At 38.5% G+C, this 23,060-nt stretch overlaps 2 protein-coding genes across 11 annotated transcripts in view; both read right to left on the bottom strand.

Annotated features, from left to right (window-relative positions):
• Nucleotides 1–23,060, bottom strand: part of LOC131434911 (uncharacterized) — a 435,240-nt gene that overhangs the window by 45,681 nt on the left and 366,499 nt on the right. The gene's annotated exons all lie outside the window — the stretch shown is intronic.
• LOC131434913 (uncharacterized) overlaps nt 1–23,060 on the bottom strand; it is a 186,057-nt gene that overhangs the window by 10,780 nt on the left and 152,217 nt on the right. For all 5 annotated transcript variants that reach the window (XM_058602185.1, XM_058602184.1, XM_058602182.1 and 2 more), the window contains one exon: nt 1,084–4,401. In XM_058602185.1, the coding sequence (XP_058458168.1) occupies nt 2,365–3,999 (1,635 nt within the window). In that variant the 5' untranslated portion in view covers nt 4,000–4,401 and the 3' untranslated portion in view covers nt 1,084–2,364. The remainder of the gene's footprint in view (nt 1–1,083; nt 4,402–23,060) is intronic.

Here is a 23,060-nt window from a genome sequence, read left to right as displayed (position 1 = left end):
CTACCGCTTATTTGGCAGCCTTTTTGAGCCGATTTTATTTCTCTCTCATGTTTCGCTACTTGACCTGGACCTGGGGGAACTGGAGCAGGAAAAAATTGCGCCACCAAAGAAATCAACTTACCTTCACAAAAATAACATTCACATCATTTTTATCGCGACAACATCTATGTTTTTATGCACTAATCGCATCTAAATTAAATTATCTAAACATTGTCAGGATAGATTTTTAATCCATGCTTTTGAAGGCGAGATATTCAATGAACAAGTTGAAAGACGGCGTTTTCAGCTATGCAATTCTTCTTTCCGAAAAAGACTTTCCCGACCGCTAAAGTCATTGAATCATTCTGAAAATTTCACAGAATAATCTAAACTAATTTTGTAAGAGATTGTCAGTTGGTTTTTTGGTATTCGTCATCGTTTTTGAGAAAATTAGATTTGAAGCGTGAAAATAGCTTTCTAAACCACCCTAAAACACACTGCCTCAGTCTTTAAAGAAAAAAATTAGGAAAATTTTTCACGTGGCAAATCTATCCTACTTGTGTTTGGGAGGGATCAATCCGAAATTTTAATTGGAAACAATAAACTAGTGTCACCAAACAATGTTTTTTTTGCAAGTTGATAATTTTCCCGATCAATTTATTACTCGTATACTCGTTGCTTTTTTACAATACATTTTGTAGTGCACGCTAATTGCAAAATAAATAAGTCATAAATCTTTTTCATCGAGAGATGGGGTTGTGTCATTAACGATTGTCATGGTGTTCGTTGAAATGATTAATGATATTGAATACATTTGCTTTGAGTCTTATTTAAAAACAACTCCTGAATACTAGAACAGCTTCTAGTTGACAGAAGCATGCGAGAAGCTGATGCCCTGTCTAGAATAAATCAAAGGAATAATGTCAGTGTGGCTTGGGCCATATCGGATGCAGATGCCAAAACTCAGACTTTGTTTGATTATGTCGTTAGCTGTTTAATGTTTTAAGAAAATATACACAATTACACAATTATACGAATTAGGATAGCTAATTTCCTCGAAACCGTTTATTTTCGGTAGCCGCCAGAGCTTGATTCAATATTTACCTCTTCGTATTTTCTGTGGCATCACTTGCAGTACATTTCCCCAGGGCACCACTGTGCGTATCCGTTCCGGTGTGTCGGTGGTAAACAAAACAGCGACCAATCATTCTGGGTTGTCCACTTGCTGCTGCTGCTGCTGTCACACCGAAGAAGCACGCTGACAAACGGGCCTAAATCACAAAAAAAACGCCGGTTTGTCCTTTTTTTCTAGCCTCTCGCTCGGATCAGAAGAGGAAACGGATACCGGATGGGCGTTGCACTTCCCTTTCATCTTTCGGTTTCCGAACTAAAATGTGACACTGTTTGCGGAGGACGTTCAGCAGCACCGGGCAAACCGGGCGCGGTTCAATTCCTCTCACTCATCCCGACCAGCCACGGCAGCAACGCACGCACACACCCACACCCGAGATCGACTAAAAAAAAATAGTTCACTGAATCAACAATTGCGTTCTGATTTCATTTTGGTGGTTCATTTTGTTTTCTAACGTCAGTTTGAGCTATTCTACCGTTTTGTCTCGTATTGTTTAGGGTGTATAATTTGCTTAATCTTCGTTGATAACGGGGTTTGATTCATGTTATTGCATTCTTTAACGTTGGATATATTTTTGTTTGTTTGATTATCTGTGTTGTGATTTCTGAGTTGCTTACATTACGGTTAGTTGTGTCAGAGTTCCTTCTGTTTTGATTAGCGTCGTCCTTTAGAAACATTATGTAATACTTGTTTAGATTTAGATTAAGTTGTTTTAGATTTCATTTAATTTTTCCTTTTCGGTTTACTTGTATGCAGGTTATCGTAACATCACCCTGGCTAATTTACTGGTAGGTTATTTATTAATTATTTTACTTCGCCGGTTCAAAATGTTGATTATTTTTGACATTTGTTAACACTAATCACGTATATCGTATGCATTACTTCTTGCGCATGGTGGTTCATAAACACGCAGTACTCTAATTAACACTTTCGCTTTAGTGCTGTTGAGTGACAGTTCGGTTTGGTTTTGCTCTTCAGATCAGATGAAATTTTGAGTAGAAAAAAAAGAGTGGCCGCCCACATGGGCGACTTAAGAGCCGCTCCGGGGTCGTCCTTGGCACTTCGTTGGATATTGTTAATGTTCATCTCAAATCAACGTCGTTTAAGTACTAAACCACTAGTAACTGCTAACTAAACAGCTCTACGATGCTAACCGTCACTAAGTCGCAGCCTGCTGCGTCACTTCCGCCCGCTATGCAGAACGGTTCACTGTACTGAAACGATTCCCAGGGCTTACTACGAGTGCTACCGCATCAATTGCCTCCGTTGTAATGTTTCGGTGAATCCTTCGATATGGTGTAGGTCGGAATGGCGTGAATCGGCGTATCCCGGGCAAAGGTGTACGTTGGTTTCGTTTGCGATGGACCGGCGCTGGTGTGCGTCAATGTTACGATGACCGCTAGGATGCTGAATATCGCTAAGGCTATGAACACGGTCATCACGATGCAGGCTATCCGCTTTCGCTTTCGGTTCGATTCAGTGTCCTCGTCGAATTCCGGCTTTTTGCCGTCACCTTTCCGTCGGCTTTTGCGCATTGACTTCTGGCGATTCATTTGATACGTCTTCATGATAACACCGTAGTTGATGTCCATGATGTCCATCGGAACGGGCGATATTTCTCGGCCGATGTCGTCCAGTATCAGATTGGGAGACAGTTTCCGAGAAGCCTTGTAGATTTTGTCCACCTCTTCCGGAGTGAACGCAATACTGTCTTTACGGTAAGGACTACTGCCGCCACTGATGATCGCTGGCGGGGGTTCCAAATCCATGATGAAACTTTTGGATTTTTTCGCCTTAAATGTTTCCCGTGCCTCCCGACCGTTTTTGTAACGCAAACTGTATGATTTTTTCTGATCGAAAATCGGTGATTTTTGCGGCTTGAACTCGTCCGTGAACAGCGGATTGGGACTCAGTAGGTGTGCGTTGGAATGCTGTAGCACTGATCGTCGAAAACTGCCAGCTCCACCACCACCGATGTAAGGCAATGCCTGATCAAGACTGGTTGTGCTGTTCTTTTGGTTGTATTTTTTACTGTTCTGTCGAGTCACGAATTCCGAGAAAGATTCGTTCTTTTTCTCCGATCGACTGTTGCTTCGGGATCGGTAGATTTCATTTTCAAGGGAAGCGTTTGCCGAACTGAACTTTTTCGATTCACGTGGACTTTTTTCTATCACTTCCGCAGGCATGTCATCACCGAGGGAATGGAACTTGACCGAATCTCGTCGCAGAAACGCCGCATTCCGTTTCTGCTGTTGCTCATTGAATGACCGGTGCATTTGATAGTTTCGGCGATTCCCGCTGGGATTTGGCGAATGAACGAACGTTCCGGATGGACGAATTTCCTCTTCTTCCTCACCACCACCACTACTCGTTCCACCACCACTGTCCTGTTTGACTAGATATTCGCGAGGGTAGATGTGCGAATGACGAACGCTGCTGTGTCGGATAATGGGAGCTGCTACGATTTCGTCCGGATTTGAACCTCCGCTATTACTTCTCGAGTGAAATGATGTAGCTTTCCGCAGCTGATGCATCGAGGGTGAGTAAACGTGAAGGGTATCCGAGCGGCGCATTTGCTTCCGGGGATTCGCGCTGTAGTCTTCCGCTTTGAGCGAAGAGGAAGATTCGTTCAGGAAGAATACCTTCGGGTCATGTTGCTTCTGGTGCGGCACCGGCGACAAGCGTTCGATAGGACTGTGGTGCACGATAAGGCTGTTGTCGAGCAGAATAGGACTGCTTCCGCCACCGGCGGCTCCTGGCGAGTAGTTGTCGATTCGCACGGATACCGTTCGGTCGGCGGACTTAAGCTTTGGCGGCCGTTTCTTGCTGATCTCCATCATATCAATTACGGTAGGATCTTGGTGGGAGGATGCCGAAACTTTCGCCATCTCTAGAGATTATTGTACAAATAGCGGCGGTGGTGGACGGGACCGAGACGCACGCAGGGACGCTAGATGATCGGCCGATGGTAGCCTTCGGTGGTAATAGTGGTGATAGTGGTGGGCTGCTGAGAGTGGTAGAAAGTCTTTAGAATTTTGTTCGGAACGCCGGAAGACATCAACTCGCCGGTGTGGCATTGGATTGTGTGTTTGGTGGCTTGCTGTCAGGAGTCTGCACCTGGATCGTCACTAAATTATTGTCACCATTAGAAATCGTTTCGTTTACACTGTTTACACTGCTGCCGGGCACAACTGCTGACTGCGTCGATCGATACCAGTGCTGGGTTTGGTCTGCCTTCTAGTTTCAATTGATGTTCCTTGAGGATTACGTGAATACTACTTCTAAAAGTACTGAAGAAATGTAGGAATTATTAGCTCAATATGAAGTTATTATGCCAGTTTGGTAACACATGTAATCGCAGTAGTTTGTTGGATCAGTTTCAAGTGTTTGTTTTTAAGAATTTGGACCGGCATATAAATATTAAATCCCATTGACAGGATTGCTGTTAATGAACTCGAAAATTTGTTCTACCAATTTTGTCTACCACAAACGCAGATGTTGCAACAAGCAACCGAAAAAATTCAGATCTGTAATTAATCTAGATAAGTTGTAGGTTTGACAACATATTTCATTCTTAGATAACAAAGTGCTCAACAATTCCTATCTCATGCCTCTCCAGGATTCAACACTGATATTCGATCCATGGAATGGCCTCAACTGGGTGTTTCAGTTCGTTTTAAACAAGACATTGAAATCATTACCGTGCTTAATAAAATTTAACTGTATTCTTTATAATACCGCCCCACATACGCGATAGTTAAAATACGGGTTTGAATTTAATCATTTCAAGACTTTCAGGACAGTTGAGTCTCTCGAGACTTTTAGGACTTTCAAGACTTTCAACACTTTCAAGACTTTCCGGACTTTCCGGGCTTTCTAGACTTTCCGGACACTCTAGACTTTCCGGACTTTCTAATACTTTTGGACTTTTTTTGGACTTGGAAGACTTTCAGGACTTTCAAAAGTTTCAGAGCCTTCAAGATTATCTAAGTTTTCAAGACATTTCCGACTATTAAGACTTTCTAGACTTTCCGGACTATCTAGACATTCCCGACTTCCTAGACTTTCCGGATTTTCTATACTTTCCGGACTAGACTTTTAGGATTTTCTAGACTTTCCGTACTTTCTAGAGTTTTCGGACTTTCTAGACTTTCCTGACTTTCTAGACATTCCAGACATTCCTGACTCTCCGAACTTTCCGGACTCTCTAGACTTTCCGGACTAGGAAGACTTTTCGGAAGTTTCCAGACTTACAAGACTTCCCGGACATCCACGATTTTGCGGACTTCCAAGACTTTCCGGACTATCAAGTATTTTCGGACTTTCTAGACTTTCCGGACTTTCTAGACTTTCCGGATTTTCAATACTTTCGGGACTTTTTGGACTTTCCGGATTTTCTATACTTTCCGGACTAGACTTTTAGGATTTTCTAGACTTTCCGTTCTTCCTAGAGTTTGCGGACTTTCTAGACTTTCCTGACTTTCTAGACATTCCAGACTTTCCTGACTCTCCAAACTTTCCGGACTCTCTAGATTTTTCGGTCAAGGAAGACTTTTCGGACTTTTCGGAAGTTTCCAGACTTTCAAGACTTCCCGGACATCCACGACTTTGCGGACTTCCAGGACTTTCCGGACTTTCAAGAATTTCCGGACTTTCTAGACTTTCCGGATTTTCTATACTCTCGGGACTTTTTGGACTTTCCGGACTTGGAAGACTTTCAGGACTTTTTAAAATTTCCGGGCCTTCAAGATTTTTTGGGTTTCCAAGACATTTCAGACTATCAAGACTTTCTAGGTGTTCCGGACTATGTGGACATTCTACATTTTCCGAACTAGATTTTCCAGATTTGAAAGACTTTTAGGACTTTCCGGACTTTCCAAAATTTCCAGACTTTCCGGACTTTCTAGACTTTCTAGACTTCCAAGACTTTCTAGACTTTCCGGATTGTCTAGACTTTCCGGACTTTCTAGACTTTCCGGATTTTCTAGATTTTCCAGATTTTCTAGACTTTCCAGAATTTCAAGACTTTCCGGACTTCTTAGACTTTCTGGACATTCTTGACTTTACGGACTTTCTAGACTTTCTGAACATTCAAGACTTTCCGGACTTTCTAGACTTTCCGGATTTTCTAGACTTTCCGTGCTTTCAAGACTTTAAGGACTTTCTAGTCGTTTCAGACTTTCTAGACTTTCTGAACTTTCAAGACTTTCTGGACTTTCAAGACTATCCGGACTTTCTAGACTTTCCGGATTTTCTATACTCTCAGGACTTTTTGGACTTTCCGGACTTGGAAGACTTTCAAGACTTTTAAATGTTTCCGGTTTTAATTGTTCCAAGATTTTCGGGGTTTCCAAGACATTACAGACTATCAAGACTTTCTAGGCTTTCCGGTCTATGTAGACATTCCCGACTTTTTAGACTTTCCGGTTTTTCTATATTTTCTGGACTAGATTTTCCAGATTTGGAAGACTTTTAGAACTTTCTATACTTTCCGGACTTTCTAGACTTTCCGGACTTTCTACACTTTTCGGACTTTCTAGGAGTTCCAGACTTTCTCTACTTCCCGGACTTTCTAGACTTTCCGGACTTTCTAGACATTCCAGATTTTCTAGACTTTCCGGACTTTCTAGACTTTTCGGGAATTTCTAGACTTTATAGGCTATCCGGACTTCCTAGACTTTTCGGGTTTGCTGGATTTTCTGGAGTCTTGAAAGTCTTGAAAGTCTTGAAAGTTTTGAAAGTCTTGAAAGTCTTGAATGTCTTGAATGTCTTGAATGTCTTGAAAGTCTTGAATGTCTTGAATGTCTTGAATGTCTTGAATGTCTTGAATGTCTTGAATGTCTTGAATGTCTTGAAAGTCTTGAAAGTATTGAAAGTCTTGAATGTCTTGAAAGTCTTGAATATCTTGAAAATCGAGAGAGTCTTGGAAGTCTTGCAAATTTTGAAAGTCTTGAAAGTCTTGAAAGTCTTGAAAGTCTTGAAAGTCTTGAAAGTCTTGAAAGTCTTGAAAGTCTTGAAAGTCTTGAAAGTCTTGAAAGTCTTGAAAGTCTTGAAAGTCTTGAAAGTCTTGAAAGTCTTGAAAGTCTTGAATGTCTTGAAAGTCTTGAAAGTTTTGAAAGTCTTGAAAGTCTTGAAAGTCTTGAAAGTCTTGAAAGTCTTGAAAGTCTTGAAAGTCTTGAAAGTCTTGAAAGTCTTGAAAGTCTTGAAAGTCTTGAAAATCTTGAAAGTCTTGAAAGTCTTGAAAGTCTTGAAAGTCTTGAAAGTCTTGAAAGTCTTGAAAGTCTTGAAAGTCTTGAAAGTCTTGAAAGTCTTGAAAGTCTTGAAAGTCTTGAATGTCTTGAAAATCTAGAACGTTTCTAGCCAAGACTTTCAAGACTTTCCGAGCTTTCGAATCATTCGGGACTTGAAATGCTTTCCGGATTTGCAAAACTTTCCAGATATCCAAGGCTTTCCCGACTTTCAAGACTTTTCGGACTTGCAAGACTTTCCGGGCTTGCATGACATTCCTGACTCGCAAGACTTTCCGAACTTGCAAAACTTTCTGAACTTGCAAGACTTTCCGGATTGGCAAGACTTTCCGGACTGGCAAGACTTTTCGGACTTTCAAAACTTGCAATACTCTCAAGACTTTCAACGCATTTGCTGGATGTCACCGACTGCTCCGCTGTTTCTTTGAAGCCGCTGCTTCAATGTTGCCAAGTATTTTTCGATTGGTCGAAATTCCAGGCAATGCGGAAGACTCATTGGTTGGTGAACAAAATCGATCTCACCCCTTCAGCACCACCTTGGAGTAGTGGCTGTTGGCCAAATCGCGCCAAAGGATAAGTTTTTGTCTCTATGCTACGGATGGACGGCAATATATGCTTTCGATGTAAACTTAGAATGTCGTCATCGAGGATGTGCCCCATTATTCCGTTTTCAGACCACAACATCAAATCGCTTGACAAACGCGAACTTGTTGGCTATCACGAACTTGTAAAGTTTTTGATCGGAAAGCTGCGATCAACGTGCAGCAATTGGGTTTCGTCGAAACAGGGCAGCACAATTCTGCTTTTTTAACGATGCAAAAAAGCATCTTTAAAAACCCGAAAACAATCAGCTGCAGAAACAAATGCTTGAGCTGTACTGACTGTGAAATTCGAGACTGCAATTCAAACTAAACGTAGAACAAATTACCACAAACGGTACAAACTCAACGAATTTCGTATCCGAGGGGAAAACTGGGTACTGTATCATAATTTTTGCGCTCACACGTTATTGCGGGAATATTTATATGGCAACAGATAATTCCATGGGACGTGATTCCCAGACGACAATGGGTCCAAAACGAGATGGCTTCGCTGTAGATTCACCACGGACTCAAATGTTGAAAAGTGCACGTAGAGAGACGGACACGATGTTCCCGGTGATGGTGGAGGAAACAGTGCAGAAAATTATGCTGTTGTAGGATTACCATTTTTCATAACCCATCTAATGGAATGGAATGAACGATGACTATGTAGGACGAAATTGCAGGTTATTTATTTTCCTAAGCGCTGCAGTTCCTGAAAAAATGTTATTGGTTTGGTTTGTCCTTTTCATGAAGTAAATTGAAATTAAAGAGTTCAAAGACCGATTCCGTTCAGAGAATATAGAGACTGAGCTACAATTTATTGAAATTTAAATTAAGTTATTTTTTATAAAAAAAACAGAAATTATAGAAGAAGGACATTTGATAGTGCTCTCTTTTCTCATATATTCTAGTAAACGAATACTCAAAAATTGGCAAAACGATTATGTTCGGAATTTTTTTTCTAATAAACTGAAATTGAAAAAAAATCCTTTCGATATTGTGCTAAATATTTCTTGACTGAACACCATTTGCAACTGTTAGTCACCACCGGTATAATCCTCTCAGGACAGAACACAAAACAGCTACAGTTGTAACTAACCACGACTCATTTAATTCCCATTAACCCGGTTCACATCGGTAATTTGATTCTGTCAATCTGCTCTCCTGACTGAGCAGACTAATGCCAATTGAGTCGAACAGAGCCACTTGAGCTCAACATCGGGCTCTGTCTGTGTTCACCACTCCAGGCCGGATTATCCGAGTGCTCTTAATACGAACCCCCCAGTTTTCCTTGGGATTGGCCGGCTGGTTGGTAGGATAGGTGGTTGGTTGGTTGGTTGGACAAGGCAAAAAAAAACTTCAACAATGATGCAATGACTGGCATTACTGGTTCGGAGTTCTACGGGATCTACAGGAAAGGACAAAATCCCTTCATCACTCTAGTCGAGTCTGCATGGAATATTCCGTGTTCTGCGATACCGTCGGTGAGACCGGAAAGCTTTTCAGTATATCAGGGCGCTCACGAAAAAGTGATACAAAGTTAGAAATTTAATAAAAAGGCCAGGACCAGCCGTTTATCGTGATACTTTTTGCGTCCAACTTTCTGGAAAGTGTGGAAAGCAACAGTTTTGCTGCTCATTATGTGCTAAATGGCAAAATTAAATAAAGTGCTTTCAGAGCAGCCAGACATTTGTCTTACAATTAAATTTAAACGGTTTCCAATCTCGTGCGGGTTGCTACTCTGGTAGGATGTTGAGTTTTAGCACAGTTTCGAATGTTCGACGTGTTTGGCATTATAAATTGGTGTCATGAACTTCTTTCGTTAGAATTGCAAATGCATCAGCTATTCTATTTTAAATGGCCTCCTGATATCCTTGCGATTCTTTCACACGAATAGTTGACATGATTGCACTAAAAGTAGAAAAAAAAAGATTCACCCAAAAAGTTGAACTAACAATCACTTTTATAAGTAACCATTATGGTTCTATGTGCAGGATTGGAGCAAGAAAGGCGATGTATTTTTTGTTGCTGTCTGTAAAAAACTTCGAGACGACAGAAAACCTCCACGGCAAAGTTTTCGTCAACAACAACGACGCCGAACCAATGGACGAAACCGTGAATGGTAAACTATTGCAATAAATTCGCTGAATTACAGGAAAAAGCTTAACAAAACGATTCAAAAAATAGTTGGGTAATTGAGTGTCAAATAAATTATTGAGAGAATACTTTGAAGCCTTTCAAGACTTTCTTGCAGGTATCAATGTATATAAACTTATTCCTACTCGTTTCATAAGAAATCGTTCTTTTTCATGAAATCTACACTCTTCGAAACACAATAAATAAATAAAGCGTCGCAGTACACGCAAACAGCAAGAACATGTAATATTGTGTGTATATTCCATGACATGAAATTATTTGAAATAAAAACAAATGACAGCGACCGCCGTGACTTGAACCGACAATCATCGGATCATAACGTACGTCCGTTAATCGACTGAGGCACAGATGCACACATCTGCTTGGCTGGTAAATTGTATTTTCCCCTGAATTTCATTTGTATTGGACGCCCGGTTCCGGAATTATAGGGTTATGTGCATCAAAAAAGTAAAAAATAATATCACTCAATTTATTCCAAGAATACTCCTGACCTTTAAAAACTTTAAAAACTTTAAAAACTTCAAAAACTTTAACAACTTTAAAATTTTTAACAACTTTAAAAACTTTAAAAACTTTAAAAACTTTAAAAACTTTAAAAACTTTAAAAACTTTAAAAACTTTAAAAACTTTAAAAACTTTAAAAACTTTAAAAACTTTAAAAACTTTAAAAACTTTAAAAACTTTAAAAACTTTAAAAACTTTAAAAACTTTAAAAACTTTAAAAACTTTAAAAACTTTAAAAACTTTAAAAACTTTAAAAACTTTAAAAACTTTAAAAACTTTGAAAACTTTAAAAACTTTAAAAACTTTAAAAACTTTAAAAACTTTAAAAACTTTAAAAACTTTAAAAACTTTAAAAACTTTAAAAACTTTAAAAACTTTAAAAACTTTAAAAACTTTAAAAACTTTAAAAACTTTAAAAACTTTAAAAACTTTAAAAACTTTAAAAACTTTAAAAACTTTAAAAACTTTAAAAACTTTAAAAACTTTAAAAACTTTAAAAACTTTAAAAACTTTAAAAACTTTAAAAACTTTAAAAACTTTAAAAACTTTAAAAACTTTAAAAACTTTAAAAACTTTAAAAACTTTAAAAACTTTAAAAACTTTAAAAACTTTAAAAACTTTAAAAACTTTAAAAACTTTAAAAACTTTAAAAACTTTAAAAACTTTAAAAACTTTAAAAACTTTAAAAACTTTAAAAACTTTAAAAACTTTAAAAACTTTAAAAACTTTAAAAACTTTAAAAACTTTAAAAACTTTAAAAACTTTAAAAACTTTAAAAACTTTAAAAACTTTAAAAACTTTAAAAACTTTAAAAACTTTAAAAACTTTAAAAACTTTAAAAACTTTAAAAACTTTAAAAACTTTAAAAACTTTAAAAACTTTAAAAACTTTAAAAACTTTAAAAACTTTAAAAACTTTAAAAACTTTAAAAACTTTAAAAACTTTAAAAACTTTAAAAACTTAAAGCTTTGAAAACTTTTTATTTTTTAGCATTTTGCCTTCGACTCATCAGTGCTTAAGCCTTGTGCCGCCATCTCCGCCTAGCAGTTCAATTTGAACCGCTAAGCGCAAAGAAATCGAAACGAAATAAGTAATTTTTTTTACAAATCAAAAATTTTAAATGTTTGAAAACCTTGAAATCGTTAAAAACTGTCGACTTTAGGTGTAAGTTCGGTTGAATATTAAATTTACAGGTTTCATTTTCTATTTTAAATAAAATTTGGTATATCGGCTCATTTGCGTGAGCTTTACGTGGCCTATTGTATTATATAAAACGATTATTTTTATTACTGGATTTCGTATTGCTATTCATCGAATCAAGGGAGGGAAGGGCAATGGTTCACTATTCACGTCCTCGTCCATTGATTCGGTATAACGGTTGTTGGTGGAATCATCGTTGCAGAGCTTTCCAGTCCTATTGTCCTGTTATTTATCCAGGCTTTGGGTTTGTTCATAGAAGACGTACCTTCTTGAACATTGATTTTAGATGATGGTTTCGTTGGTGAAAGTGTTTGATTGTAGTGTATAATTGCTTCCATATTACTGGGGCTGTTTGTAAATTGGCCGTTGAGTGTAAATGATTTCTTGTCCAGTTTCTCGTTCGGCTTACCAAAGTGAGCAGCTATCGGATAATAAAGGCAGGTAGCCAGCTGATCGTCGCTGGTGACAAATGATTTACATGGAAACGTTGTGTCTTGCCCGAAAGTCACATAAGAAGGCATGGTCTTCTTTAGGTGCATGCGTACCAAAACGAATGCAATTGAGATAAAAATCTTTTACTGTTTTCTTTCTCGAGGAAAGGAATCTCTGCGTACTGCAACATGGAGGCTATAGGGAGATCAAGCACACGTACATTTGTGACTTGATCCACCTTGTACACTGGTATGTTGTACTTATGGCGTTTTTCATTGAAAAACACTGGTGGCGTGGATTGCTCTGGTTTTGCACTTTCGAGCAGAAATGGCAATGAAACACCGTCGTAAAATTACACTTCTGCTTAAAATTGCGAAATCAAGGCGAAGGCGAAGGCGAAGGCGAAGGCGAAGGCGAAGGCGAAGGCGAAGGCGAAGGCGAAGGCGAAGGCGAAGGCGAAGGCGAAGGCGAAGGCGAAGGCGAAGGCGAAGGCGAAGGCGAAGGCGAAGGCGAAGGCGAAGGCGAAGGCGAAGGCGAAGGCGAAGGCGAAGGCGAAGGCGAAGGCGAAGGCGAAGGCGAAGGCGAAGGCGAAGGCGAAGGCGAAGGCGAAGGCGAAGGCGAAGGCGAAGGCGAAGGCGAAGGCGAAGGCGAAGGCGAAGGCGAAGGCGAAGGCGAAGGCGAAGGCGAAGGCGAAGGCGAAGGCGAAGGCGAAGGCGAAGGCGAAGGCGAAGGCGAAGGCGAAGGCGAAGGCGAAGGCGAAGGCGAAGGCGAAGGCGAAGGCGAAGGCGAAGGCGAAGGCGAAGGCGAAGGCGAAGGCGAAGGCGAAGGCGAAGGCGAAGGTGATGGTGAAGGCGAAGGCGAAGGCGAAGGCGAAGGCGAAGGCGAAGGCGAATGACGACAGGAATATTAATATTAACATTTGCAAACGAGAAAGTATCCGCTAGATTAAGGAGGGGAACCAGTGAACCTTCTTCAATCTGTGGAACTGCTCTACCGATTGAAAAAATCGTTTACTTTTTCGCAAGTTTCATTATCACTACTCAGTCAGTTTATCGAAATGTTCATGCAACAGACTAAAGTTCTGTTCGAAATTTCGTTCAAAACAACTTGAACGTTTTTTTACGATGACATGTTGTCGAACCCAGAGGCTACGCGTTCCGGAGAGAATCAGAAAAATATGTTATGGTAATAAATAGAGTCTCTTCTCAGTTCTGCTCATCATAATAACAGGAATACACATTTTTTGAAGACATATGAATTGAATACCCCGGCGACACATGATCTTATACCCTAATATAAGTTTTAATATAGAAATGTCTCATACATTTAATAGATAATATTATAAAATTCAGGTTGCTTTTCATCTAAAATAAGGCAGTCAAAGTACACGGATAGCTTTTCTGGGATAAAAAGGTTGAACAGAAAGTAGTTCGACGGTTTCTTACAATACAAGCGTAAGATAAATAACAATGAGAACTGTAAAGAAACTACATTCATCGAGTGATTTTCGTTCAAACTAAGACAATACTCGGTGAACAATCTTCAAACATGGTATAGTTAGAAAAGTAAGCGAAAAACTTATTTATTCCATTTTCGCAAGACCGAAGGGCTTTTCGTTCGTAAGGTCTCCATAGGACTGTTCATTTCATTTCCTATTAACCAAAGATTGCTCGAATAATTCTGAATCAAATAGGACGCTCATTGTTAACTTGTTCGTTTCATCCTCCGGCGGCGGCCAACATTCAAAAACCGTTTTCCGGAATATACAGGCAAAGGTTCGATCACACAATGTGTACAATTTGGCTTTCACGGCGGAGATCTGTTTATTCGATTCCACCATCCACGAGTTCTGCGCCACGTGCACACTCGAGTCCGCCGGCTATTGGTAATAATGACGATGAAACTTTCGAATTAACACACTGGTGCTCGCTTCCAGTACTAGCCTGTATTTCCGAACATCTCTGGACCGGGTAAGAAGCGGGGAGCGCCGATTTATTCCCGGTCGAATTGAAGTGTACTTTATGCGGGCTGGAGTTCTCCGGCGGATCCGGAACGAACGAACGAACAAACGAAGGCACGCATGCAACAAGCGAACAAAGTTCAAAGCAAAACTTTTCCTGCTGGTTTCCTTCGGTCGTGAATGGGAGGAAAAACAAGGTTCTCTCCGTTCGCTACCCGGCCTCTTCTTCCGTGGTCGTTTAATTTATTATTCATAAGCATGGCTCACAAGAGGATATCTCAGAAGCTCTCCGCCCGGTCCGGGGCGCCAAGCGGCTGCGGTTAAGTTCTTACAGGATTCGAGGCAATCTTTGCGGGATTGGAATATGGTGTGCTGATTGGAATTGTTGCCGATGGAACTCTGATTAACTATGTTTGAGTTATCACAAGTGCAATAATACAGAAACTGATTTCGGGATCGGTGTTTTACTTTGGATATATGCGGAACTTAATTTTCAATTTGTTGTCCCTTTTTTTGAGGTTAATGCCAACTTATCTTGCCGGATATCATTTTGAACCTTCTGAATCAAGTCACAATGTGTTAGAATGTATGATTGATTAATTGATAGGCGAAAAGCAGGTATTGAAATAAAAGCACTTATTGTGTACTTGATTTGGTGAAATATTTACCGAATAGTTTGTAATCATTTGTGTTTATTGATAATCTGTAGGGGCTGGGGTCCACTAGGAGATTGATAGTACCTATTAGCTCTCTCCGGACTGTACCAGCCTAGATTCCGTGTAGAATCCGGCGGAAAAAAATGAACCAAGAATATATCCACTGGGTTTCTGCTTCCATGTCGTAAAAGGCGACAATTGCAGGAGTTTCTTTTTCCTTTCAGTTATCAGATATTTTCAATGTTTTACTTCTGATTACTCTATTTTACTAAATCATCTCTTTATTCAATCTATCAATTTCCGTCTAGCTTCGGAGAAAAGTTTCATTAGGAATGATTTCTTCTTCCATGTTATTGATTGTCTTTCAGGATTATAAAATGAATGATAAAAATAAACCATTGCGCAAATCCGTTTATATTACAAAGTTAATAACAGAGATAACATATATCGGTATAATGAATACATAGTAAAAAACACTTGATATTAATATTTCAAACAGTAAATTAATATTTTTCTCGGTAGCCGGCTGCCCAGATCAACTAATATAACCAATTAATAATTTCAATAAATAATTAAAATAATAAAGCGGAAATAATAAAGAATCAAGACGCGCGTGAAAACTGTTGACCTTTGTTTGGTGATTTAAAATGATTTTATAATAACTGTTTAGAATATTTCAATGCAATGAATCAACTTTTTTGTCTAAATCCTATTCGCTCGTTTATTTTGTATCACGTAGTTTCATTTATAAAAACGTGCTTAATCCACCTAGCAGTGAGATGATACCCTTTTTTTTATCAATCCGCATGTGTTTTTTTGCATGACTAAAAAAACGCGAAAGGTAGATGCATAAACGAGTGACTGCATACTCGACAGCCGGCTGTCCGGAGTTTTGTCAATTTCGGAGATTGACTGTTTCGTGCATTATATTGCCAGCACAAAGTAACACATAAAACGATAATACTTAAAAACACCCAAACAGCCGGCTACCCAGAGCAATAAACACATGATAACATTATTAAAACATTTACTAACAAAGTATCCTCTCCTGTGATGCATGTGGGAATGCAGAGGATTCCTCGGTTCTTAGTAGCAACATGCATCGAACTAACAATCCTTTCCCTCCCAAGTAGATCTGCATTCGGACGTGGCCGGCGTCGGTATTGATCAGCATGCATGGTTCAATACAGTTTGCACAGTGTGAAACAATGTGTTATTCCCAAACATGTTACTTCAAAAAATCATTTTGCAATCTCAATTGGTCCAGATCAATAACGGAGTAGCAACACACGGGCGGTCTCTAATGCTAATGCTAATGCTAAATTAAAATAAATTAATTAATGCAATGCGAGTTTCACATTATTTTTAATGCTATATATTGCCATATCTGTCACATTCAGGAGCTGTTGAAATTCAAAGTCCTGGCAAATCGCTCAGAGTGATAGTATTGTGGCTGAATATATAATGTTCACTAATGAAGGTATTAGGCTTACCGTAGCAACGCTTTAATTCACATATCATCAGAACTCCATCTCTGATTGTAAACTAAGCCTCATCCCATTAGGGATTCTTGATTACACTCGTGCTGCTATTTCCGTTCGTTTTTTTTCCAATGACGAAAGCCACTAGTGACCAAATTTATCTCTGGGGAATCTTGCAAAGTACGCTGAGAATTTTTGATATACTACTATTGATTTGAGACTGAATTCATTTGAGCAGATCTCGGTACAATGTGGTTGAAACGGTGGGTCTGTATGTGCGGATTGTAAGGTAGATTGAGTGAACTATCTGTAACAGTAACTTAAATTTAACAAATTAAATGTTAACAGATACTTTGCTGAATATAAAGTAGAAATATTTACTTCTGCTCTTTTTGATCGCCCAAATATGTGGAGCCATTTTGGGAACAGAATCATATCGAATTCGTCACAGATCGTCGACAATCGTCGAAATTTATTACATCCGCTTAGGAGTGCAAAGTTTCGATCAAACGGACAGCAACGGAAATATCTTTCTGGATTGGACAGGATACAAGGGAAGATAATCAAAAGCGAATGTTTCCCGATTTGTTGGCGATGCTGTATGGTAGCGAGTTCGAATCAGTCCCAGAATACAGCCACGATGATGGTTGTTAAGCATAACAAATTGATATCTCAGTTTAGTTAATAAAAACTACTGTTGAAAAATTTCGAGAAAAATTTTTAGAAGCAGAAGATATTTATTGTGTTGTATTATTAGCTTGAATTTAGCATTATTATTCCCTCTTGTTTGTATCCTATACACCTAGGTCTGTTTTTTTATACTGTTTATACGCGGTTTATTTTTACACGGATTTCCGATGTTACGCGGATTTCCAAAGTAACATAACGCGGTTTTTTTAAAGCAGATTTCCGAAATATCGCGGTTTTTTTAGGCGGTTTTCTTGTATTGTCTTAGAAATGCATGAAACGTCGAGATCTGGTGTTATCCCAAAATATTTTTTTAAATTAACTCTTTGATATTAAAATTTTTTCGATTTTTTCAAAAAAAAATCTCTCTCTCTCTCTCTCTTTCTCGGGGGTGGCTGGGTCTTTAAGTCCCATACATTGCCATTGATTTTTGCCCGGCTCGGACTTCCGGTTCGGGAGTAACGGCGCAAAATGTGAAAAAAATGTAGAAAAAGTGCACTCGATTTTCTCAGAGACCACTCAACCGATTTTCTTCAACAAAGATTTAAATTAAAGGTCTTATGGTTCCATAGATTGCTATTGAATTTTATCTGGATCCGACTTCCGGTTCGGGTGTTACGGGGTAAAATGTGCTAGATGAACTAAAAACGTTCCATCGATTTTTTCAGAGACCGCTCATCCAATTTTCACAAACCCATATAATCCTACCGAATTTCAGGATCTGGATATGACTTCCTGTTTCGAAATTACAAACTGATAGGTGTGAAAAATTCTTTTTAAGGGGCGTGTTTTTATACATGACACGGAAAAATTCCATCAAATACATTCAAATAGCAGTATACTTCTTGAATTTGACAGATTTGGTTGGTTGATGACCAAATACATTGATTTTGGGTATACCGGATCTTCGTTTCAGATTCCGTGAAGTATAAAAAAAGTGATCGTGTACTTCAAACCGGAAATCAATCCAATTTCTTAGAAGCGGATAAACCGATTTTCACAAACTCACGTGCAAATGAAAGGTCTTCTAGCCTCATACCAAATTCCTAAATATTATTTGGATCCGACTTCTGGTTCCTGAAATAAAGAGTAAAATGTGCAAAAGATTGTTAAAATAAATACACCCACTTTCCTCGAAGATTGTTGGTCTGATTTTCACAAGTTACAATTCAAATGAAAGGTCTTCCGATCCAATCCAAAATTCCTGAATTTTGTTTGGATAGGACTTCCGGTTCCGGAGTTATGGGGTAAAATGTGCAAAAAATGGAAATAAGCGTACTAATTTTTCTCAAAGATGGCGAACCCGTTTTTTACAAACTAAAATTCAAATGAATGGTCTTATGATTTTATACCAAATTTCTGAATTTCATCTGGATCCGACTTTCAGTTTCGGGATTATACGGTAAAGTTCAACACCAGCATCGGGATGATTCAACGGATCAAAGTTAGGAACTCCCTGAAAACGTACAAGAAACAGAAGGTGACGAAAAAGTCCCTGGTACAGCAAGTTCAGCCCAAAACAAGAGCGCGAAAACTGTATAACCGGATTCTACAGAATAAAGACGGATGCATCCTGATCGACGACGAAACCTACGCCAAGGAAGACTCTCGTGCGCTGCCGGACCGCAATATTATACGAAATCGGTTTACCAGGACCTGGACGACGCTGAAACCACGGTGGCGATGAAAAAGTTTGGACAGAAGGTGTTGGTCTGGCAGGCAATTTGTACCTGTGGTTTGCTGTCGTCGATTTTCTTCACGAAGGGCACAATTAACGCCAAAGTGTACGAGGAAGAATGTTTGAAGAAGAGAATGCTGCCACTGTACAGAAAGCATAAGGCTCCTCCTCTCTTCTGGCCGGATTTGGCTTCAGACCACTACGCCAACTCCGTTCTACAGTGGTTGTTAAAAAATAATGTACAATTCGTGGAAAAAGACATCAACCCACCGAACTGCCCGGATCTTCGGTCAATTGAAAGGTATTGGGCAATTGTCGAGCGGCACTTTCGGAAGGAAGGTACAATGTCCCAAAACATGCCGGAGTTAAAAAAAAAATGGACAGCGACCACCAGGAAAGTCACAAAAGTAACTGTGCAGAATTTAATGAAGAATGTCAAGTCCAAAGTGCGAGCGTTTCACAGAAACTAGGATTTTCTTCAATATAATCAGTGATATGCATAAAAATGTAATTTTTCTACAATATATCAAAAACTGATGTCAAAATATGTTTTTTTTCACTTTTTATTCAATAATCAATGTTGCTAACTACTTTTCGATACACTCCTTAGTGCTTTTCACAAAATGAGTCAAATTATTCAATAAAAATACTGGGAAAATTCTTATCGAGTACTACACTGAAAAAAATTGATTTTAAAGATTTAAAATTGATTTACAAAGCAAAACCAAAAAAAATGATTGTTTCGCGCTGATTTGTTTATTCGAATCCTACACTAAAAAAAGTCGGTTTTTTAAATTTAATGGTAATTTACAGAAAAAGCACCACTTTCGAATTCAATGAGACTTTATCACAAGGTAAGTTATTATGTTCCCTTCCAACCGTTTATGTATTGTAAGGCGGCAGTTTTTTAAAAAAAGTGTTTTTAACTACAACTTCAATATCGGGCAACCAGAATTTTGTGGAATCTCCTTTGAAATTGAGACTCATTGAATTCTTAGATGATAATAACTTTCAGTTTAGTTTAGTTTTCAATAATAAGACACTGTAAATTTTTTTATCAAAACAAAAAATATTTTGTTTTGTAGATTAATTTTAAATTTTGAGAGTCAATGTTTGATAAAAAAATTGTTACAAAAGTTTAACTTTTTTTAAAAGACAGTCAAGATCAAAGTATGCAATGTGACATTTCAGGACAAAGTCTACACGTCCAGAAAATTTCACTCAAATCTGAGAAAGTTCTGCCAACTGCGAATATGATTTGGCGCGAAAGTCGTTATGTTTTAGTCAATTATAAAATGAATAATTTTCAACAAACGACTAAAAAATATCAATTAATTTTATACATATAAGTCCTTCAATGACTGGTTTTGGATTGTTGTATTGTAATGAATAGCTTTTCTCAGTCTAAAAAGTGAGGCAGAGATGTGTTTTTGAATTTACCCGACGTTTCGGCCGTTTTTGATAGCATTTTTCAAGGAAAATTTGCCCTCGAAAAAGGCCATCAAAAACGGCCGAAACGTCGGGCAAATTTAAAAACAAATCGTCTGCTTCACTTTTCAGGCTGAGAAAAACCGTTCATTACAATACAATCCCAATACAATAATTATATACATATTTTCACGCGTAAGGAAATTAATCATCAGTTTTTTGAAACCCTCTCCGAATTTTTTTTCAGGGTACTCGCCTGATCCAGGCATTCGATCTGTTCCATATATACAACTTTTGTAAAATTTCACGCTGTTGAATAACATTCATATCGCTTTGTTTATACACATACCTATAGCTTACTTAATAAAATTAACAATACTTAACTAGGCTTTGTGTGAACTAGGAAAATGAAATGAATAGTTCAATGTGGCTCCGAAACGTTTATAACGTTATGCATGATAATATTAACACTTTTTTTTGTTTCGATTATAGAGGTTTTTTTAGTCTTAAGGTCATTCACCTCTTTGGGCCAGTAAAACTTTCTGACCCTATGTGCGGGGTTGGGAATTGAACCAAGGCGGGCTGCGTGAAAGGCATCGACTTACCTATCACGCTACACCCGTCCCCTTAATATTACCACTTGTAAAGATCTATTACATACATACATACATACAGACATTCTGCGTACTCTCGGTTTCAAAATCGGTTTTCACTGTGATTACATAACCTTTTCATATGAGAAACGTAAAAATATTCTTGAAATTGACGTTTCTATACTAAGCACCCATATTCTTATGACATCTTAAGACTTATCAGGAGAAGGTGAAAATCAGTTCAGTCATCTCCGAAAAAAATGGGTGATATTATTTTCACTTTTTGGTGTCTATCACCCTGTAATTCCGGAATCGGAAGTCAGATTCAAATGATTTTCAGGAATTTTGTTTGGAACCATAAGACCTTTCATTTGAATCTAAGATGGTAAAAATCGGTTCAACCATCTTTGAGAAAAGTGAGTGACAATATTTGTCACACGCACATACGCACTCATACACACACAGACATTTGCTCAGTTCGTCGAGCTTAGTCGAAAGGTATATGACAAGTCGGGTTTTAAAGTGATTTTATAGCCTTTCTATATGAGAAAGGCCAATAGACAGATTATGACCATGGCGCCATGAATTTTTTAGTTTGGTGTTGACGTGGGGACATGCCTGGGATTTGCACATGAAACAAGGCTACCATTTTCACAGATTTTTCTATGAAACTACAGATCTTTTCATCTATTTTGCAAAACAGATTCTGCGTCACAAAACACAGATTTTTTCAAAATTCACTGAATTCTGCAGATTTTCAACAATATTTCGCAAAACTGACATATTTTTAGAACGTTTCTCACAGATTTTCACAGAATTGAAACAAAAATATATATCTCAGATGACAAAAGGATTTTTCAATTTTAAACACAGATTTTTAAATGGTAGCTCTGCCATGACTCTTTGCACCTTTGTTTACTTAATTAGATCATTAAGTCGGCACTGTCTCATCGAATTACTGAAATGTAACTATTTTTGTGTCTAACTTTTTATTGCTTGGAAAAAATTACTGAAACTTTGAGTAGATCAAGTTTTGAGTGTAATGTACTCAGGTAATCAATAAGCACTAATAATGGCATTAAAATAGCCTTTTATGAGCACCAAAAATGCTTATAGCTCTATATCTGCAATCTGAAAGCTCATCTGTTGTAAATCAATCATAATTAAGCTTTCAGAATGCACACCAGCCATAAATAAGCATTATATGTGAATAGCCCTATATTTTGCCAAAGTCGGCCTGAATTTAGTCTCAAGTGGGATGAAATGTCTATTAGCGATTATTTGCTGTCATAATGCGGCATTCGTATGTGCTTATTGATTACTGTGTTTTGTGACATGTGTAAAATTTCGACACAATCAGTCAAGTGGTTATCGAGTTGCCTTCAAAGCAAAAAGCGCTTCAACCAAAAATATGGGCATGGTCGTGGCCTGTCCTAGCTGGTGGCTCGCGAAACAATTGGGACTCAACAATCCGACCGTGTTCCGTGGAGCATCGTTCAAAGACACCCAGGCGGCCTAGTGGCTAGTTGGCAACTAAATAAATGCAACCCCGTGAACGCAAGGTAGATCCCTCACCTAGCTTCAATTTCAAACGCAATGCAAAACTTGTGATTTGGGCCGTGGCCAACAAGGTAAATTCTTCCGTCTGGTTCGTGCAGCAGACAGTGGAGCGTGCCGTATTTTTCCCAGGTAAAGAAAGTGCCTAACCGGAACGATAAACTAAATTATTGGCCACCGTACTACGGAAGCTGTACCGCGGATGGTCGGTGCAGCCGAAATACATCGTAATGGATTGTGATTGTTTTTTTTTGTGTTTGGTTGCATAGTGTTAAACAAGGTGGTGCGACCTTATATTTTTTGCTCAAAACCAATCCGCCCTCAATAAATTTTTCGAGATAGATGGCGCTACAGATTAATTTTTCCGACAAATACAGATACAATAAAATAGTTGGCAGCTCTGGACGAGACGTACATTAAAGCGGACGCCAAGCAAATCCCCGGTATGGAGTTTTTCGTCGGCTAGTCCCACTTGAATGTTCTGGAGATATTCCGGAAGAAGGAAGTCAACACATTTCCAGGAAGCATTTGATGTGGCAGGCGATCTGTGGGTGCGGCAAATTCATCAGGGCGTACTTAATGATTGGCATCATCAACGGCTTAGTATATAAAGCTAAATGTCTCCAGAAATGATTGCTGGCGTTCATTCGGACCACAGTAGGGAAAAAATGGATCAAAAAAGGCGGGTGAGTAATGTCAGAGACATAACTGGATGTCGTGAATACGAAAAAAAACTGACACGCTCCCATCACTTTTCCGAATATCAGTTAGTTGATTGATTGTA

Source organism: Malaya genurostris, chromosome 3 (assembly GCF_030247185.1).
Source record: "Malaya genurostris strain Urasoe2022 chromosome 3, Malgen_1.1, whole genome shotgun sequence".
Taxonomy (NCBI): Eukaryota; Metazoa; Arthropoda; class Insecta; order Diptera; family Culicidae; genus Malaya; species Malaya genurostris.
The sequence above is the reverse complement of the archived record's forward strand: the minus strand, read 5'-3'. Positions and strand labels throughout refer to the sequence as shown.